The sequence below is a fragment of the Bos grunniens genome, chromosome 2 (genome assembly GCF_055505025.1).
Source record: "Bos grunniens cultivar Pamir isolate PY7600 chromosome 2, Bosgru_T2T1.0, whole genome shotgun sequence".
Taxonomy (NCBI): domain Eukaryota; kingdom Metazoa; phylum Chordata; class Mammalia; order Artiodactyla; family Bovidae; genus Bos; species Bos grunniens.
Genome location: NC_141166.1, coordinates 57,376,814 through 57,394,598, shown reverse-complemented (window position 1 = coordinate 57,394,598; position 17,785 = coordinate 57,376,814). Strand labels below are relative to the sequence as shown.

The 17,785-nt window shown below is 34.6% G+C and overlaps 1 protein-coding gene across 14 annotated transcripts in view; it reads left to right on the top strand.

Annotated features, from left to right (window-relative positions):
• Positions 1 to 17,785, top strand: part of GLS (glutaminase) — a 90,215-nt gene that overhangs the window by 1,620 nt on the left and 70,810 nt on the right. For 12 of the 14 annotated variants that reach the window (XR_015144770.1, XR_015144773.1, XR_015144776.1 and 9 more), the window contains exons 2-4: positions 12,625 to 12,721; positions 13,061 to 13,182; positions 17,578 to 17,707. Coding sequence is in view for 5 of the 14 variants with exons in the window: in XM_086348762.1 (XP_086204888.1) it covers positions 12,625 to 12,721; positions 13,061 to 13,182; positions 17,578 to 17,707 (349 nt within the window). In the remaining 9 variants the exon portion in view is untranslated. Of the gene's footprint in view, positions 1 to 777; positions 874 to 12,624; positions 12,722 to 13,060; positions 13,183 to 17,577; positions 17,708 to 17,785 lie in introns of all 14 variants that reach the window. The other 2 variants (XM_086348793.1, XM_086348805.1) reach the window with 1 other exon arrangement.

Sequence of the window (17,785 nt, the reverse complement as noted above, 5' to 3'; positions counted from 1 at the left end):
ACCTGTTTTCTTTATATCTTACTGTTTTTCTGACTTTGCGCTGACCGTATGTGATCTGTTTTTTGCTCCTCTTACATTGCTATCTTAAGTCAAACTGAAAGTGGGTTTCTTATACTTTCAATCTCAGACCTGGCTTAATGTTTCCTGTAATTGAAATTGGCACCATCCTAAAACATTCCGAGCTAAAATTGTTTTCCTAGACTGAAAAATGTTACTTTAAAAAATATCGCTTGGTGATGGGCCACATTTGTGATATTCTGTGATAAGGGTTTTGCACCCTTATGATTATGGGTAGGTCATTGAACATCCTCAGTTGGATGACCCAAATGTGGTCACGTTCTGAAAAGCTAGACTTTCGTCAAATCTCTGCATCTTTAACGTTTTTTGGAGACTAGAATTGTGTGTGTTTATATGGTACTCACTTTACTTTTCTGAATTACCAGGCATGTAACTAGTCTAAGTACAGATGTCCAGACTTGCAGAATTGAAAGAAGAATGTGATTACTAGCATTTGAAAGTTGTCCTTAAAGGTTGTTTGATGGGAACGGCTTTCTCTAGAAAATGTCTTCCGTTCTGTCTCTTCAATGGCTCTAGTGTCCCTCTTTTTTTTCCCCTTTAGTGAGAAAATTGAGCTGTTGTGATTTACATGTTTTCTAGAAGCTTGTACCGCCATTGCCTTTGAAATAAATCATTTCTTAGCAGTAATTTTGGAACACTTACTTTGTCTAATGCTTATTGACCATTCTACATAAAAATGTCCCTTCCTGTTCCTCCTAGCCCCCAAAGAAAACCAGTCTACGGAGGGACTCCTTGAAGAATATTTGTTCAGATGTCCTGGGAGTTTGAATGGCCAATAAGATAACCTTGTTTACCGTACGTAGTTCAAAAGAGTCTGTTTTTGACACCAAAGTTTGGAGTAATAGCTAGAAAATTTTAGAAGCAGTTCAAGTATGTGATAAACCTGAGAGCTTTCAATCAAGGATTTCAAGAGTGAACCCCAGCTATCTCCTATTTAAGATAGAGTGAAGAGTACTGGTCTCGATGATTGTGAAAAAAATTTTAATCTGTTTAAAGATTCCATTTCTTGAATGATCTGGTTTCAAAATGTAGCTTCCTTCCTTCGACTTCATCCATTTTGCCTTTATGAGGTAAACATTTCTCTTATTCTGGGAGGTAAGGTTCCAGTTGATGCATCCTTTCTTACACTCAGTTTCCAAAGTATAGGTCATTCCTCAGTCAGCGAGTCACCTGGGATGCCAGCACTCACTCAGGATTCTGCCAGTTTCTGTAGAGGATTATTAAAAGAAATACCCATGTGAAAAATAAAGTGAGTTTAACATTTGTTATGTATAGTTCTTCAGTTAAAAAATTACATCATTTATTGTAAAACCTTACAAGGAGATTAGCCTTTGAATTTTAGGCTCAAATGAAAATTTTTTGTTGTTTGGTTCCTGGAAAAAATTTATGTAAAACAATGTAATATTGACTGTTTACCCTTTTGCCTTGCTTACCAGTTAGCTCAGAGTGAATTTAATTCTTAACCATAGCAATTTTATTAGTTCATGTGGCTGGGATATTCGCTTTTCCTCCTTTCCTTGATCTTATATTTTATTATCCATGCAATATTATATTCTGGAGGGAGGTAGAATGTGAGTTATCTTTTTTCATAGTCAAATTCTGAACTGTTGTCTTTTAAGGCTATGCTATCTCTGTCAACAACTTCAATTCTGGTTTAGGTTACTGATCAAGGTTAAGATTTTACTACTGTCCTAAGTATGTTACAGGAAAATATAATGATCTCTGCTCAGTTTTCCCTGCAGTGCTCTTATTTAATTTTGTTAGTATTATTCCATCATTTTGGAAACCACTTGACACAACTCTTGACTTTTTAAATTGTTTTCTTTTTCTGTGGCTCTTTTGGGGTTTGCTCACTGGGTATAAATCCTGAGGCTGTGAGGCCTCTGCTTTTTCCCCATTTGTCTGCCTTCTCAGCAGCATATCCTCTAATCTTTGTGTAGGTAATAGTTCATTTTTCATCCAAGCTTTGTTATATTTATCTCCACATACCTAATGACTTCGGGGCTTCCCAGGTGGCCCAGTGGTAAAGAATCCACCTGTCAAGTAGGAGTCGCAGGTTTGATCCCTGGGTAGGGAAGAGGACCTGGAGAAGAAAGTGGCAACCCACTCCAGTATTCTTGCCTGGGAAACCCCATGGGCAGAGGATCCTGGCAGGCTATAGTCCATGGGGTCACAAAGAGTCATATGCAAGTTAGCAACCAAACAGCAGTCTGATGACTTCAGATTTAAAATCTTCACCATATATCTGTTCTTTTGTCTCATTTCAACCTATTTTGCATGTTGTTTCAAGATTAATTACAGAGTTATAATTTCAAAATACCACTTCTTCCAGAAAACCAGTAATGGATTGGGATGCAGATTATATCAAACAATGCTATGTAGCATTTGAGATTTTTGACTAACTTTTATGTTATGCCAATGCTTGCCCAACATGAACATTTTTATCATACTGTCTTCTCTCTCAAGAGTGCCATACTTCACTTCTGCAAAATGTAGATGTGTCTATTCTGTCTTAGTGAAGGATCTCTGGGAAGGGTTAGCAGGTGGAGAAGAGGGAAAGTTTTTTAAAGTTACTTTTTGTTTGGGCATTATATTATTTAATTAGAAAAAGAGAAGGATGATTCTCGGAAAGTATCAGTAGGTGTATGCCCTTTAGAAAATAGGTAATGCATACAGGATACAATATTAAAAGTGTTCCATTAAAACAAGATCATTTTCCCCCTATCAGATTGGCAGATGTTAAATTAAGTGATGGAAAGGGTATGGAAAATAGGAACTCTTTACATTGCTGGTGGAAGTATAAATTCAACTGTCTTGGAGGGCAGTTTGGTAGTAATCTGTTAAAAGCTGCACGTCTTTGATGCAGTAATGCTGTTTGCTCAACTATGTAATTAAAAATATATTAAAAGTGAAAGTGCAAACAAATGATTTCAGTTAGCTTCAAATAGTATGATTTTGTTTTTGTAGTTCATATTTATTCTTAATAAATGGTAGCAGGAAAAGAATTGTTACCTCATATTTTGTGCAAATTGAATTTCAAAGTAAGATTAAGTACTTAAGCATTTCAGCAATGTTGAATTAGGTCTTCTATATAGAATAGTACTGATAATGAAGTTGAAGCAATATTGGCATCCCATCCAGGTAATACATGGTTAAATAGAAAGACAGAACCTCTGTTTAAATAGGGGACAAATTCTGTTATGATCCTTTAATCATCTGCTTTTAATTTGTAAAAGTGAACATATTTACAATTCATTTAAATTGAAATCAAGATTGAAAATATATTTAGTTCAATCCCTGGGTCGGGAGGATCCCCTGGAAGAGGGTGGGCAATCCGCTCCAGTGTTCTTGCCTGGGAAATCCTATGGACAGAAGAGCCTGGCAGACTACAGTCTATGGGGTCACCAAGAGTTGGACACAACTGAGCTACTACTAATTTACAATACAAACTTAAAAACCCTCCTTCATAAAGAAAATATATTTAATTTTGGGTGTGGGACTTTGCAGTGAATCCTTCAGTCATTTTATTTGTGATTTGCTAAATATTTTTTCTAGATTACAGTTATCAGTGAGTTGTAGTTTTGTTTGAATGCCCAACCATAACGTACATGTTAAAATTTTTGGTGGCCTAATGTTTATTTTAAACCACATGCATCTGTTTAGCTGTTGATAATACTGGGACATAATCTGTAATAAACTGCATGCTCTTAATTAATAATACTTAGATGTCATTCACTGAAGGAGTTCCTGAGGTTTAGTCTACTTGAGTTTAGCTTCTTGTTTCTAGGCTTTATATTTTTTATAAAGAAGTCTGCCTACCTAAAAAAATCAACTAACTTAGGGAGTTAGTCTTTTTTGGTGAAGACATTTGTATGTAGGAAAAAGTGGTGGTGGTGGTGGGGAGTAGACACAATTTTAGTCTGAAAAAGATCAGGGTCACCTTGAAGACAAATTTGTTGAAGATATATGTGGGTGTCTTCAAGTTTTAAAAAAAATTAGTAAAAAAAAGGGCACTACTTCCTTCTTGTGATTTCGAAGTGAAAAAAAATTATGACTGTAGAAACCGAAAGTCTGCCTGTAGGATTTGCATTCTTTAAGCACCTCAGTCTTCAAATTCTTTATAAACCAAGAAGTTGCCTGTGTATGCCGTTTCACTGTTAAGTCATTTGATACTAAGAGGAATGTTTAAAGCTAAATGAAGTAACTATTTTTATAAATAAATATCTAACTGTAGATTTCTCTAGGTAAGGTAAATAGTTTTCAGATAGAGATGCTGTTGCTATGATTTTATCCTGGAATCTACCCTGGTATAAATTATTTTGGTTGTGAAACACAGGTGCATAGAACCGAGAAAGTCCCTTGGTGATTTTTAAACTTTAGAAAAATTTCATATTTGTACCTTTTTAGGAGTCCAGGTTAACAACACTGAGGTGTAGATAGCTTTTTCACTAATATTTTTGGCACAGTATTATGCTTAGAGAAAAGTGGGGAAAAACTTGTGTTCCATAGAAGTGGAATGGTTAAGTAAATTATGGCACATCCACATGAGAGTTTATTATTCAGTCATTTAAAGTGAATACAGATACTTTTTAGGAATATAGGAAAATATAATGTTAAGTCAAAAGTTATAATACAAAATTTTCTATGCAATCTGATGTCAAGTCATCTCAAGCTTTTAAAAATGCTTAGAAAAAGTAGTAGAAATAAGCCAAAACAATGTTAGCAGTTGTTGGTTTGTGAGAACAGACGTTGTTTTTCCTGCCTCCATATAGTTACTTTTAAGATTTTCATTATGATAACTTCTAATCAGAGAAAGGATTTTAAATTTGTAAATCTCTACCCTGCTGTCCTGGTTTGCTATCCTGATATCCTTTTTCTAGTATGTATAACAGTATTATCACATTGAAAAAAGTTCTGAAGAAGATTGTGAATGGGTTTGTAAAGCTCCTACTATTGGCATTATCCAGTTGTATTCTCTTTTATCCTCAAACATCAAAGTTTTAAATTTCTTAACTGTTTTGGTGTAAGTCTCATAAAATGTTGCCTGTTTTTCTGCCATATTAAAACATTCTAATGAATAGAGTTTAACATTTCTTAGGTTCACTATAAGGGGTTATTACTATACTGTGCTAAAATACAGTGATGCTCCAAGGCAAGTGTGGTAAACTTTTTCTCTCAAGGGCCAAATAGTGTGTATTTTTGGCTTCACAAGCTATCTGGTCTATTAAAGGTATTCAAAGCATCTGTTGTAGCAAAGAAGGCATAGACAGTAGATTTGAGTAGGCATGGCTTTCTTGCAGTAAAACTTTATTTATAAAAACTGGTGGCCCTTGTGGTAGTTTGCTGTTGGTAGCCTTTGCACTAAACTGGATTTGTGTAAGATTTTCTCTAATACCCTGGTTTTGGTTAGAATGGTTTGTTCTTCTGTGAATTATTGCATCAGTTGCTACATTTGGTTCTTGGCCTCCCTGTCTCCAATTCAGCTATTTTCCCTCATTCTCACCTTCTATACCCAATTCCCCTTACCTTTAAAAAAAAAAATGGGGTAAAATTCATGCAACATAAAATGTACTGTTTTCACTGTTTTTAAATGTATAGTTTCATGGCATTAGATACTCCCACTGACTCAATGGACGTGAGTCTCAGTGAACTCCGGGAGTTGGTGATGGACATGGAGGCCTGGCATGCTGCGATTCATGAGGTCGCAAAGAGTCGGACACGACTGAGTGACTGATCTGATCTGATCTGATTACTTTTTTAAAGAACCCAGATAATTAAGCTTTATATGTAAAATATATCTAAATCCTTTGTGTCTACATTATGTAGTCCTAAGTGAGTAAAAGTTTATGATTTTTAATATAGGAACTTACAAGGAAATTTATAGGAATATAATTTATGGGAATTTTGAGTAGCTCAAAAACTGAGAATTAGAGTTGGAAGTGATTTTAAAGACATCTATTTCCACCTCATTTTACATAGGTTGTAAACTGGCTACAGTTATTAAATGACCTAACCAAGGTCATACAATGTTAGTACTTACTTTGTTTTTTCTTCCAGTATTAGATTAATATAACACTTTATAAGTTTTTAGGTTTAGTATTGAAAGAGACCTGAAAGCCATCTCCCCAGCTGACGTTTTTCCCCTCCTGTGATATTTGCTACAGATTGTTATCCATCTCTGTTTGAATACTCATTGATAAGAGAATTTATTACCTTTGAAGGCAACACATACCATTTTCAGAGTTGTTTTGTTTTTCCTTATGTGTAGCTGAAATCGGGCTTTTTGTTAACTTTCAGTTCAGTTCAGTTTAGTTCAGTCACTCAGTCGTGTCCGACTCTTTGCGACCCCATGAATCGCAGCACGCCAGGCCTCCCTGTCCATCACCAACTCCCGGAGTTCACTCAGACTCACGTCCATCGAGTCAGTGATGCCATCCAGCCATCTCATCCTCTGTCATCCCCTTCTCCTCCTGCCCCCAATCCCTCCCAGCATCAGAGTCTTTTCCAATGAGTCAGCTCTTCACATAAGGTGGCCAAAGTACTGGAGTTTCAGCTTTAGCATCATTCCTTCCAAAGAACACCCAGGGCTGATCTACTTCAGAATGGACTGGTTGGATCTCCTTGCAGTCCAAGGGACTCTCAAGAGTCTTCTCCAACACCACAGTTCAAAAGCATCAATTCTTCAGAGCTCAGCCTTCTTCACAGTCCAACTCTCACATCCATACATGACCACAGGAAAAACCATAGCCTTGACTAGACGAACCTTTGTTGGCAAAGTAATGTCTCTGCTTTTGAATGTGCTATCTAGTTTGGTCATTATTTTGAGGAAGTCATCTCTCGTGTGGTATTAGAGTAATTTCAGTGATAGAATTCACATATCTGTATTTTTACAACTAGAATGACTTGTTAACAGATACTTGACTAAAGGAGTGCATGGTTGGAAGGACAAACAGAGTTGGACATCTGGGACTTGATCTGCCCAGGTCCTCACTCTCACATTGAAGTCAAGCAGATTGTACCCTTGGGTTAGACTCATGAAGTTGTACATATGGACACTTTGTCATCAGCTGATGTAGACAGCCTGGCCACTTCTCACATAAAGCTTACTTTTGTATTTCTTACTTTGATTTTTTTTGAATAAATTTAAATAAAGTCCAGCTATAACAGCTGCCTCATCTCATCCTTGCTTTCTATTTTACAAGATGCAGTTTTAACAAGGCAGAGTAACAATTTGGTCATCTAACGTAAGTAGTTTCCCTGTTAGCATTTTGGTTAGAAATTCTTCAATATGTAAGGAATCTCACCTTTCTTTATTTTGAATAAACTCCAGGTATTCCTCCTAAAATGGAGTGTAACAACTCAGCACAGTTGGTGTGGCATAGCAGAAAGAGTCTGGGATTAGGAACCAAGTATTGACTTCTAGGACTAAATCTGGTCCACCCACTTGAGTTGTGTGACATTGGCCATATTACTTGACTTTGTCTGTAATTTGGGGACAGTTTACCCACTTTGCTTTATCACATGGAGTTTTAAGATGAAACAATAGAAAGTCCTTTTAAAGTAAAGCTTTAAAAAATGTAAAATTTTGTTTTTGAATTCTCTAATACTTAGCTTTGGGGAAAAATGATTTAGAGTCTTTGTCAGACTTTAAATGGTATGTGATCAGCCACTATGAATTCAGCTTTCAACTTCACAGGTTCAGTCTGCCAGTTTACTGGTGTTACGGACGCTTTCTATCAATCAGATCACTCTAAAATCAAAATGATAAACTGATTTAAAAACAGCTCCAGGTATTTTTTTTAGATAATTGTTTTAAAATGAAGCTACAAGTAAAAACACCAAAGCATTCTTTTGTATTCTATTAGTAGGCATCTTTTTTTTTTTTTTTTTACTTAGTTGAAGTTTTTTATTATCTAATAGGTTTACTATACTATATTATACATTTGAGTTATATGGAGTTGACAAAAAAGATATTACCCCAGCCTTTATAGTTTGGAAAGGTCTAGTAATATGAAACATTATTTAACAAAATAAGACAAAGTAAGTTGTTTTCCATTTTTTTCCCCTCCTCATTTTGAGTTCATTTTCCTTTCATTGATAATAGAGTTTTTTTACTTAGAAACTTTTGATAGCATAGATAGTTGTGCCCTACTCTCAGCAACCGCATGGACTGGAGCCTACCAGGCTCCTCCGTCCATGGGATTTTCCAGGCAAGAGTACTGGAGTGGGGTGCCATTACCTTCTCCAGATAGTACATAGCCAATTTATTAACTAAATATCAGACTAAGGAGTTTTAATTGTCCTTTTGTATTGGGAAACTGGTTGATCAGTAGTCAGAGTCAGTGTCACTTCCTGTTTATAGAATTGGTAAATTTGTAAATTTCTTAATCAGTCAGCTACTCAGTTGTGTCCGACTCTTTGTGACCCCAAGAATCGCAGCACGCCAGGCCTCTGTGTCCATCACCATCTCCCGGAGTTCACTCAAACTCATGTCCATCAAGTCGGTGATGCCATCCAGCCATCTCATCCTCTGTCGTCCCCTTCTCCTCCTGTCCCCAATCCCTCCCAGCATCAGGGTCTTTTCCAGTGAGTCAACTCTTCTTCTGAGGTGGCCAAAGTATTAGAGTTTCAGCGTTAGCATCAGCCTTTCCAAAGAACACCCAGGACTGATCTTCTAAGATGTCATAATCTTAGTTTTCTGAGTGTTGAGCTTTAAGCCAACTTTTTCACTCTCCTCTTTCACTTTCCTCAAGAGGCTTTTTAGTTCCTCTTCACTTTCTGCCATAACGGTGGTGTCATCTGCATATCTGAGGTTATCGATATTTCTCCCAGCAATCTTGATCCCAGCTTGTGCTTGTTCCAGCCCAGCGTTTCTCATGATGTAATCTGCATATAAGTTATATAAGCAGGGTGACAATATACACAGCCTTGGCATACTCCTGTTATGATCTGTTTTTTTGGTCATTAAAACTTAAACACAGAAATATCCTAGTTACTATATATTCCAAAAACTACAGTTTTTAGCTTTTGAGTTTTAGTGGTGAAGTATAATATCATTAAGCAGTGCCACAAAGTAGTATTAAATTTGGGGAAAGAAAGTGTTAGTTGCTCAGTTGTGTCTGACATTGCAACCCCATGCACTGTAGCTCACCAGGCTTCTCTGTCCATGTAATTCTTCATGCAGGAATACTGGAGTGGATAGCCATTCCCTTCTCCAAGGGATCTTCCTGACCCAGGGATTGAACCTGGGTCTCCTGCATTGCAGGCAGGTTCTTTACCATCTGAGCCACCAGGGAAGCCTGGGGAAAGAAGTGGGGAGGGAGGTAATAAAATCAGGAAAGGTCTTTGGGGTAATTTCTGTGTGGTTGAAAGTTTGGGGAGAACCCTTGCATTTGTTCCCCAGACTATTGAAGTAAATTCATTTTCAGATCAGAGTCTGAGCTTTTAAACGCTCAGATTGGTAGTACTTTTTTTTAAATCAATTTTGAACTCTTTTTTATACATTTATGTTTATTATTTATTTTGTGAGCATAGTATTTTAGGGATGACTTAAATATGTCTCCAATGGATAAAAATTAGTCTCTTGTCCAAAAGCAAGTAAATATTTAGCCTTTTATGTTAGCTGTGGCAATAAACATGGTCATTTAAAATTCTTTGCCCTATCTACCATAAGCTAAAGAACTTTATATTTTATGGTACTTAACACAGCTTTTAGGCAAAGCAAATACCATTTACTGGTGTGGTAAATACATAGAAAGCTTATTCTGCAGTTTTTTAAAGTGATAAACAACTATTATCTGAAGTTTATTTAATAAGCCATTTTCTGTAAATAATTGGTATGTTATTTTCCACTGATTGTTTTTGACAGCTGGCTCAATTTTTCTTTAAATATTAAGTCATCATTACTGTTGAATGTTGTTTAATGGTTTTAGATCAGGGTATGATCTAGAAAAATCATACCTTATAAAAGTAATTACTAGCTAGTAAGTTTAAGAGCCAGCAAAACTGTAGAGGCATATATTTTGGACTCTGAATTCAGAGGAACGAGGTTTCTAAATATATCTGTACCACTGTGTAGTCTTGGAAAGTTTGTTGACCTGTCTGAGCCTCTGATAAATGGGGACAGAGTCAATCTGTTTTTTTTTTTTTTTTTTTGGTCAAACAGTAAATATACTGAGCATCCACTGTGTACCAGGAACCATACTTTATTTTGGATAATAGTATTTTTGTCATCATTGTAGGGATTGAATTAGAGTGCATGTAAAACAGCTAATCAGAATACTTAACAAAAGTTATCCATAATTTTTAACTCTTATAATTAAAATATCCCAAATATATTTTAAAAATTTCTCTAAGAGCCAAAATTGTTTTAAGGAGTAATTATATATCCAGGATGTATGTTTAAATTACAGTAATCCTATGTGTTATGTTTTTTTAAAACATTGGCATGAAATTCTGGTACTTTATAGGGTTGACTTGAAAAACAAGAAGCTGGTATGATAGCTTTGAAAACAAGTATAAATGACATTAATGCCAACATTAGTGTTTGAGGATAAATTTTATATGTGCATGTCTAAATGTATATGCTCTGTGAGCCGACACTGTATTCTGTTGTCTTTTAAAATAGAAATATATGGACCACTCTCTAATTTTCTCTTTCTTGAAATAAAGGTAAAGCCCTTTCCAGACATTTTATATACACATGCATACAAATACATGCATGTATTTGTACCTTTGATTTTAATAAATAGTGATGGGTGGGGAGGAGATTGGTCTACCCTAGATCTATAATTCTTATAACATCACTATAATACATATGATAGTCATGAATGTTCAGAATATTAAACTGTGTTCATTTCAGTTTCAGAGCCCCCCAAAATAAAATATTTATAGGTTCATTATAGTTTATCTGAAAACTTTGCAATGAATAGGAAAAAATTTTTTCTTGATTAAAAATTTGGTTAATCATAGCATCTTATACCCGGAGAAGGCAATGGCACCCCACTCCAGTACTCTTGCTTGGAAAATCCCATGGACGGAGGAGCCTGGTAGGCTGCAGTCCATGGGGTCGCTAAGAGTCAGACACGACTGAGCGACTTCACTTTCACTTTTCACTTTCATGCACTGGAGAAGGAAATGGCAACCCCCTCCACAGTGTTCTTGCCTGGAGAATCCCAGGGACAGTGGACCCTGGTGGGCTGCCGTTTACAGGGTCGCACAGAGTCAGACACGACTGAAGCGACGCGGCAGCAGCATCATCGTATACCAGCTTATTAATTAATTAAGATTTTAATATATTTTTATGGTAACATTTTTATTCTAACAGTCTTTATGATTTGTGGCATTTGATGTGTATATGTAAGCCTAGGTCACTTTAGAAATAGTCACTACAACTACTGACAATTGATTACTTTCTGCCAAGCAGGGCACTGAGGGTATTGAATGTATTAAGTCAACTGATTCTCACATCTCCCTTTCTCAAATGAGGGAACTGAATCACAGAAAAGTTAATTAATTTACCCAAGGTGACTTGACTAGTAAATATTATAGCCAGGACTTGAGAACTTGTACACTAATCTTTTCTTAATTACTGTCTCCCTCAGATTTTACAATCAGGTTAATTATTTGAACTATATCTTTATATAACTGTTTATAACAAATATGTGACTATAATATATGTGTTATATTCAAGGATTCCCTCAAAGCTCAGTTGGTAACGAATCTGCCTGCAATGCAGGAGACCTGGGTTCACTTCCTGGGTCGGGAAGATCCCTGGAGAAGGAAATGACAAACCAGTGTTCTTGCCTGGGAAATCCCATGAACAGAGGAGCCTGGCAGGCTATAGTACATAGAGTTGCAAAGAGTCGGACACAACTTAGCAACTAAACCACAACCATGTTTTACATAGGTATGCTACTGCTGCTAAGTCGCTTCAGTCGTGTCTGACTCTGTGCGACCCCATGGAATCCCGTCCCTGGGATTCTCCAGGCAAGAACACTGGAGTGGCTTGCCAGTTCCTTCCCCAATGCATGAAAGTGAAAAGTAAAGTGAAGTCGCTCAGTCGTGTCCGACTGTTTGCCACCCCATGGACTGCAGCCTACCAGGCTCTTCCGTCCATGGGATTTTCCAGGCAAGAGTACTGGAGTGAGTCGCCATTGCCTTCTCCATTACACATGTATAATCATCCTATAAAAAAACAATAACAACAGAATGAAATATTGACTCTTACCTGAACATTTTCTAGGCTCATAGTTAGTATTGGGTGATTGTATTGTATTAGGCTATACAGGAAGAAATTGCCATAAAAGGTAATTTAGGATTACAAAATATCTGTGTAAATTAATGAATATGTTTTAAACGTACTTCTCAATGTGGTTTCAGTAATACTGTTTGATTTTGGTAAATCGGCATTATTAATATGATAGTAGGTCTTGAGGAATCGATCAACTGTAGTCTGCTTCATTGATTATTTTTAAATGGATGTAGCTAAAATCTACTTGAAAGTTCACATAAGAGTTAATTTTGTGTTCTTTTTTTCCTCTTTAGTAAAATAAAACAGGGTCTGTTACCTAGTTTGGAAGATTTGCTGTTCTATACAATTGCAGAAGGACAAGAGAAAATACCTGTTCATAAATTTATTACAGTAAGTTTTTATATTTTTCTATCCTAACTTTTAAAAACCAGTAATATGAATCAATATACGGTGATATTGCAATGTAGTCTTAAAGTCATCTGACTGACACTATTTCTCTTATTTTCAAATTTTCATCATGCTCATTTCAAGGTAATCAATGAAAGGAAATGAAAGAAACAATGAGAAACTTTTCCAGAAAGAGGGTAATAGTGACACTAAGATGCCATATATATATATTCAGGTCTTGGGTAGAAGTTTTTAAATACAGGAATTAAAAACTTGTAGTTGGAATAAGCATATACATTATTTGCACTATGTATTTACAGACTCTTATTTTTTTAAAAACAGGCACTCAAATCTACAGGATTGCGAACGTCTGATCCCAGGTTGAAAGAGTGTATGGATATGTTAAGATTAACTCTTCAAACAACATCAGATGGTGTCATGCTAGACAAAGATCTTTTTAAAAAGTAAAAATTTCTGCCAAACCGTTAATGGTCATTTGCTATGCTATGTGGTGTTTTTTTTCTTTTAAAACAAAATTGCATCTTTGAAAGCCAGTGCTTCTTGTGTAACTGAAAAAAGAGGGGAGGGGATTTATAAACATCAATTGCTTAGAACAACTTGGTGCACATTAAAGTTCTATAATATACTGGGTCTAAGAGTATACCTTGAAACTGTTCTGAGGAAATGTAGCCATGGATGTTTCCAATTTATAATACCTGGAGATTGCATTAAGTTTGAATGGAACACACTCTGTCCTGTTTAAATTGATCTCTAATTCATCTGCATATCTTGCAGCCTTTCTCAGCATGGTCTCTGTTTCTTTTCTACAAGTTGATTTAGATGACATCATACAATGGGAAGGCTTCAGGCAGCCGGCATTCATTAGGTTTACATGTCTCCATTATCTGCTGCTCTCCTCAGAGCAGACATAGGCTTAATGCATAGGCTTTTTTTTTTTTCCCAGAGTATCTAAAAACTTAATGCTAACTTTGGACATTAATGCCTTGATTTGCTTAAATGAGAATATTTTTATTTTCCTATATTTGCCAATCTTTATTTTCTTTAATGTGTTCCTACTAGTCTGATTGCTTAATAATTTGATAGACAAGTTTGTCATGGAACCCAAGGAAGTATATGGTATTTTACAACTAAACTTGAGTGAGAACTAAAATAAAACTATAAACACTACTGTTAAACCTTGGCTTTTTCCTGACTATAGGCTTAGGTTGAAAAGAATTCCAGCATCTACCTTGGAAGTTTATTTGTATGTATGTATTTTTATATATTTTTATTTTATTGTCTTTTGGGGGCTAGATGATTTATTCTAGATATCTGCTGAAATATCCTGGAATATTAAGTCATCTGAAGGTATAAGTATTTAACTGAGATCCTTCCAAGTGTCTTGGCATACCATGAAGCAGTGAGTGCTGTCAATTTTAGATCTCTGTCTTTTCACCACATGGTTCTTGATGCTGTTAACTCTGCTGACCTTATAAAGTGTAGATTTTAGGTTCATGTTGGAATTGATGTTAGGAATTTTGGGTCTTCCGAACCTGTTCTTTGTGAAGGGAAGGAAATAATTTCTAGGTAGCTGTATTTTTGCAGTAAGATTATTTTGTTTTTAGTGGTCATGAACTCTGTGCAAAGTGCCTTCTGGGGAGTTATTTCAGTATATCTGAGAATAAAGTTGTCAGACTTGATTCAAGATAGGTATGTTGATTGTGGGTATGAGCAATTACTTTGAATTCCGACATGAAAGCAGTATTTTATATCTTTTCAGCACTGGTTAAGGTTTTTTTGTGCTTCATAAACACATTGTTGTGTTTAAATATGAAATTTGAAAAAGTAATTTAAATACACTGAGTAAACAGAAAAGCATAAAATTTTCTACTATAAGTATATTAAAAATAACAACATTATTTTAAACACTAATCCAATTAAAAACAAAAACAAAAACCTGACAATTGTAATATAGGCAGTTCCCAACTTGACAGATGCTTAGTGGTCTATGTGAGCAGGCAGTGGAAGAGTTTATGTCTATAGGCATATGATTTCTCTTTTCATTCCTAGAATGAGATTCAGAACCTCTGACCGCTAACCTTTTCAGGTCACCTGGAAAGGTGATTGCTTCAGAGAAGTATTTTCTCTGTTTTCAAAATTAGTTTTCTAGTTAGTGTTGCCAGAAATAAACTATCTCACTTTCATGCAACTGGGAAAGCAGATGTTATAATGGAATTCATTTTCCCAGAGAAGTAATTTATAAAGAAAGGTGGAAAGGTTTGGTTGAAGTCAATGTGTTGACATTTTACCTAAAATACCTTGTTGGTTAATATATATATTCAGTCAGCCTTTGAGGGTAATCTGAGAAGCATGTAGAATTTTTCTTTAAATGGGAAAATAAGTTCTAAGCATACTTTTTTTGGGCATAGTCTGTTTGAAAGTTGGAGACTGCCTGTACCTATCTAGATACTCAATTGTTTTTAATGCTAATAGTCTTAGTAGAAGTAGAAAATTTGTGTTGAAAAGGAATACCTTATTTATTCATATATTTTTAGCCATGTAAGTATTAGAAGTATTATCATGTGTAACCATAATTTTTTTATCATCTTGTTTTGGAGGAAATGAGTGGTAATCTTTGTATTTATTTGATTTTTCTTTGAAAATTCTTATCCACTATGTTATTTTACTAATGAAAAATTATATTTGAAATATTCTATAAAACACTGATGGTGCATAACAGTTGTTAATCATAAACATTTAAGTTAAGAGGGAAAGTAAAATTATTTTTACCAGTTTACGGATGAGAAAACTGAACAAAGAAAGCATTGAGAAAGATGTCACTTGTTGAAAACCATAAATACTTCCTCTTCATTCTACTTTATATGACTTCTGATTTTCTAGTTAGATTCATGACATCCATATTAAAATAACTTCCAAGAAAAAATTACAGATTGGAATGCTCATCATTATGCAGCTAGACACTCTTCTGAGTGATATTGCCTTGACTGGCCACAGTAATTCACCAATGAAGGCTGTTAGCACGGCTTTACCAGCACCTTCTAATAGAGTTAAAAAAAGAAAAAAAAATCCCAGTTTCACTGACTATACAGTTTTTGTATAAAACCTCCTTTTAAAAATGCTGATTAATTTTGAGTAGGTAAATAGTAGTAAGGTTAATAATTTTTATTTGTTTGACAGTCCTTATATTTTCTCATGCAACAGTTGTTGAAAAAAGGAGGATGTAGATTTGACTTGATACAGAATAGCAATTTAAGATCAGGAATTACCAACTTTTTTCTGCTAAGAAATGTCTTTCCATATATATTACTTGTAACTTTCATGTGCAAGTTGAATTACTGTTTGATGCATGTCAAATATTAAGTCAGTGACAAAACTCAATATTAGGTAACATTGAAACTATCATAAAATTTATTGGTTTATTGAAGTAAATATTATCTCTTGGATGTCAGTTATTTCTACATCTATAGCTTAATGGAAATTAGGATTATAACTTTTTCATGTTGTAATTAAAGCACATGTTTATCACTGAAAGTAACCTATTTTATTTTAAATCAGTGTTTAATTTTATGTTGACCAAATGAGTATATATTCTGGATTTTGGTCAATAGTTAAAATGTGATATCTGGCTTTTAATTCTAATATGCTATTTCGTTTAGAACATTGAATTAAGATACTGAGATAAAAATTTATCATTTACCATGGACTGAAAAATTGAGACTGTCTATTCTCCAACTCTCCTTTTATGATTAGTGCATGTTATTTACTTTCAGGTTACACAGAGTTTTCTTATCTGTAAAATGGGGAAATTACCTTCTTAAAGGGTTCATCTTTTGAGGGTTAAACAGGATAAATAGTACTTGAAGCTTAGTACTTTTTAGTCTGTTACGGGCTTAGTCTTAGTTGGTATAATGGCTTGATGCTCAAGTCTACAGTGTCTTCCTTTATTGATTAAGTGTTCTATTATTGAACTTCTGATACTCACTTAAGATGAGCTTAGAGTATATAGTTGGCTATTAACCTATTTATAAAACTCTTCTTTAGGGTTACATTAATAAATTGATTTTCTAGCTTAAACCCTTTTAAAACAAAGCAGAATATTGATTCTAATTATTAGATTTCATGCTTTCCCATCCACATAGTTTACCATATCATTTAAATAGTTTTTAACAGTGAAACATTTTTATTCTACAATGTGTTACACATCTTAACAGTGCATAGAATAATGTAAACATTTTTGGTGATTCAAGTAATATAAAATTATTAAACTATTATATATTTTTTTAAAAGTTAAACATTATTTTTGCAAGCGTTTAAATAAGTATTTTATGTTAGAGACAAATCTGACTAAACTAAGTTTTTAGCTTAGAAATGCAACATTTTCAAAATGTAATTTATAGAAAATATGTTAAAATACGGAATGTTTAGTTTTTTGTCAAGTTTTTTCTTAAGGGACATATGTCTGAGGTTATTTCATGGAAAAATAAAGAGGATCTCAGCTATGTATTAAAGGTGGATTTTTGTTAACCAGATGTCATGCTGAATGCTTATCATGTCTGGTAGGTGAAAAAGTCTTGTTTTTAGATGGTCTTGGTACTTAACCTGGTGGAATGCTCTGTTGTTTTAATCTTTGATGCAGTTTTTAGGCTATCTAATTTACTTCTTTAATTTGTTCAGTAGCTTACAAGCAGCTACATGAAAGGGTGCTTGGAGGAAAGAAAATAATGTAGAAAGAATATAATTTCTAGCATTTGTTTAAAATGTTGAATTTCTTTATTGTTTGCGTATTCTCCTAATATCGTTATTATTAGCAAGTACTAATTTTTTCTCATATTCCACAGATGTGTTCAAAGCAACATTGTTTTGTTGACACAAGCCTTTAGAAGAAAGTTTGTTATTCCTGACTTTATGTCTTTTACTTCACATATCGATGAATTATATGAGAGTGCTAAAAAGCAGTCTGGAGGAAAGGTAATATTTTTGATGTGAATATTTTCCTAAACGAATAATTGAATAAATTTAGCTAAACTTGAGGTGTAGAGTGTAAAA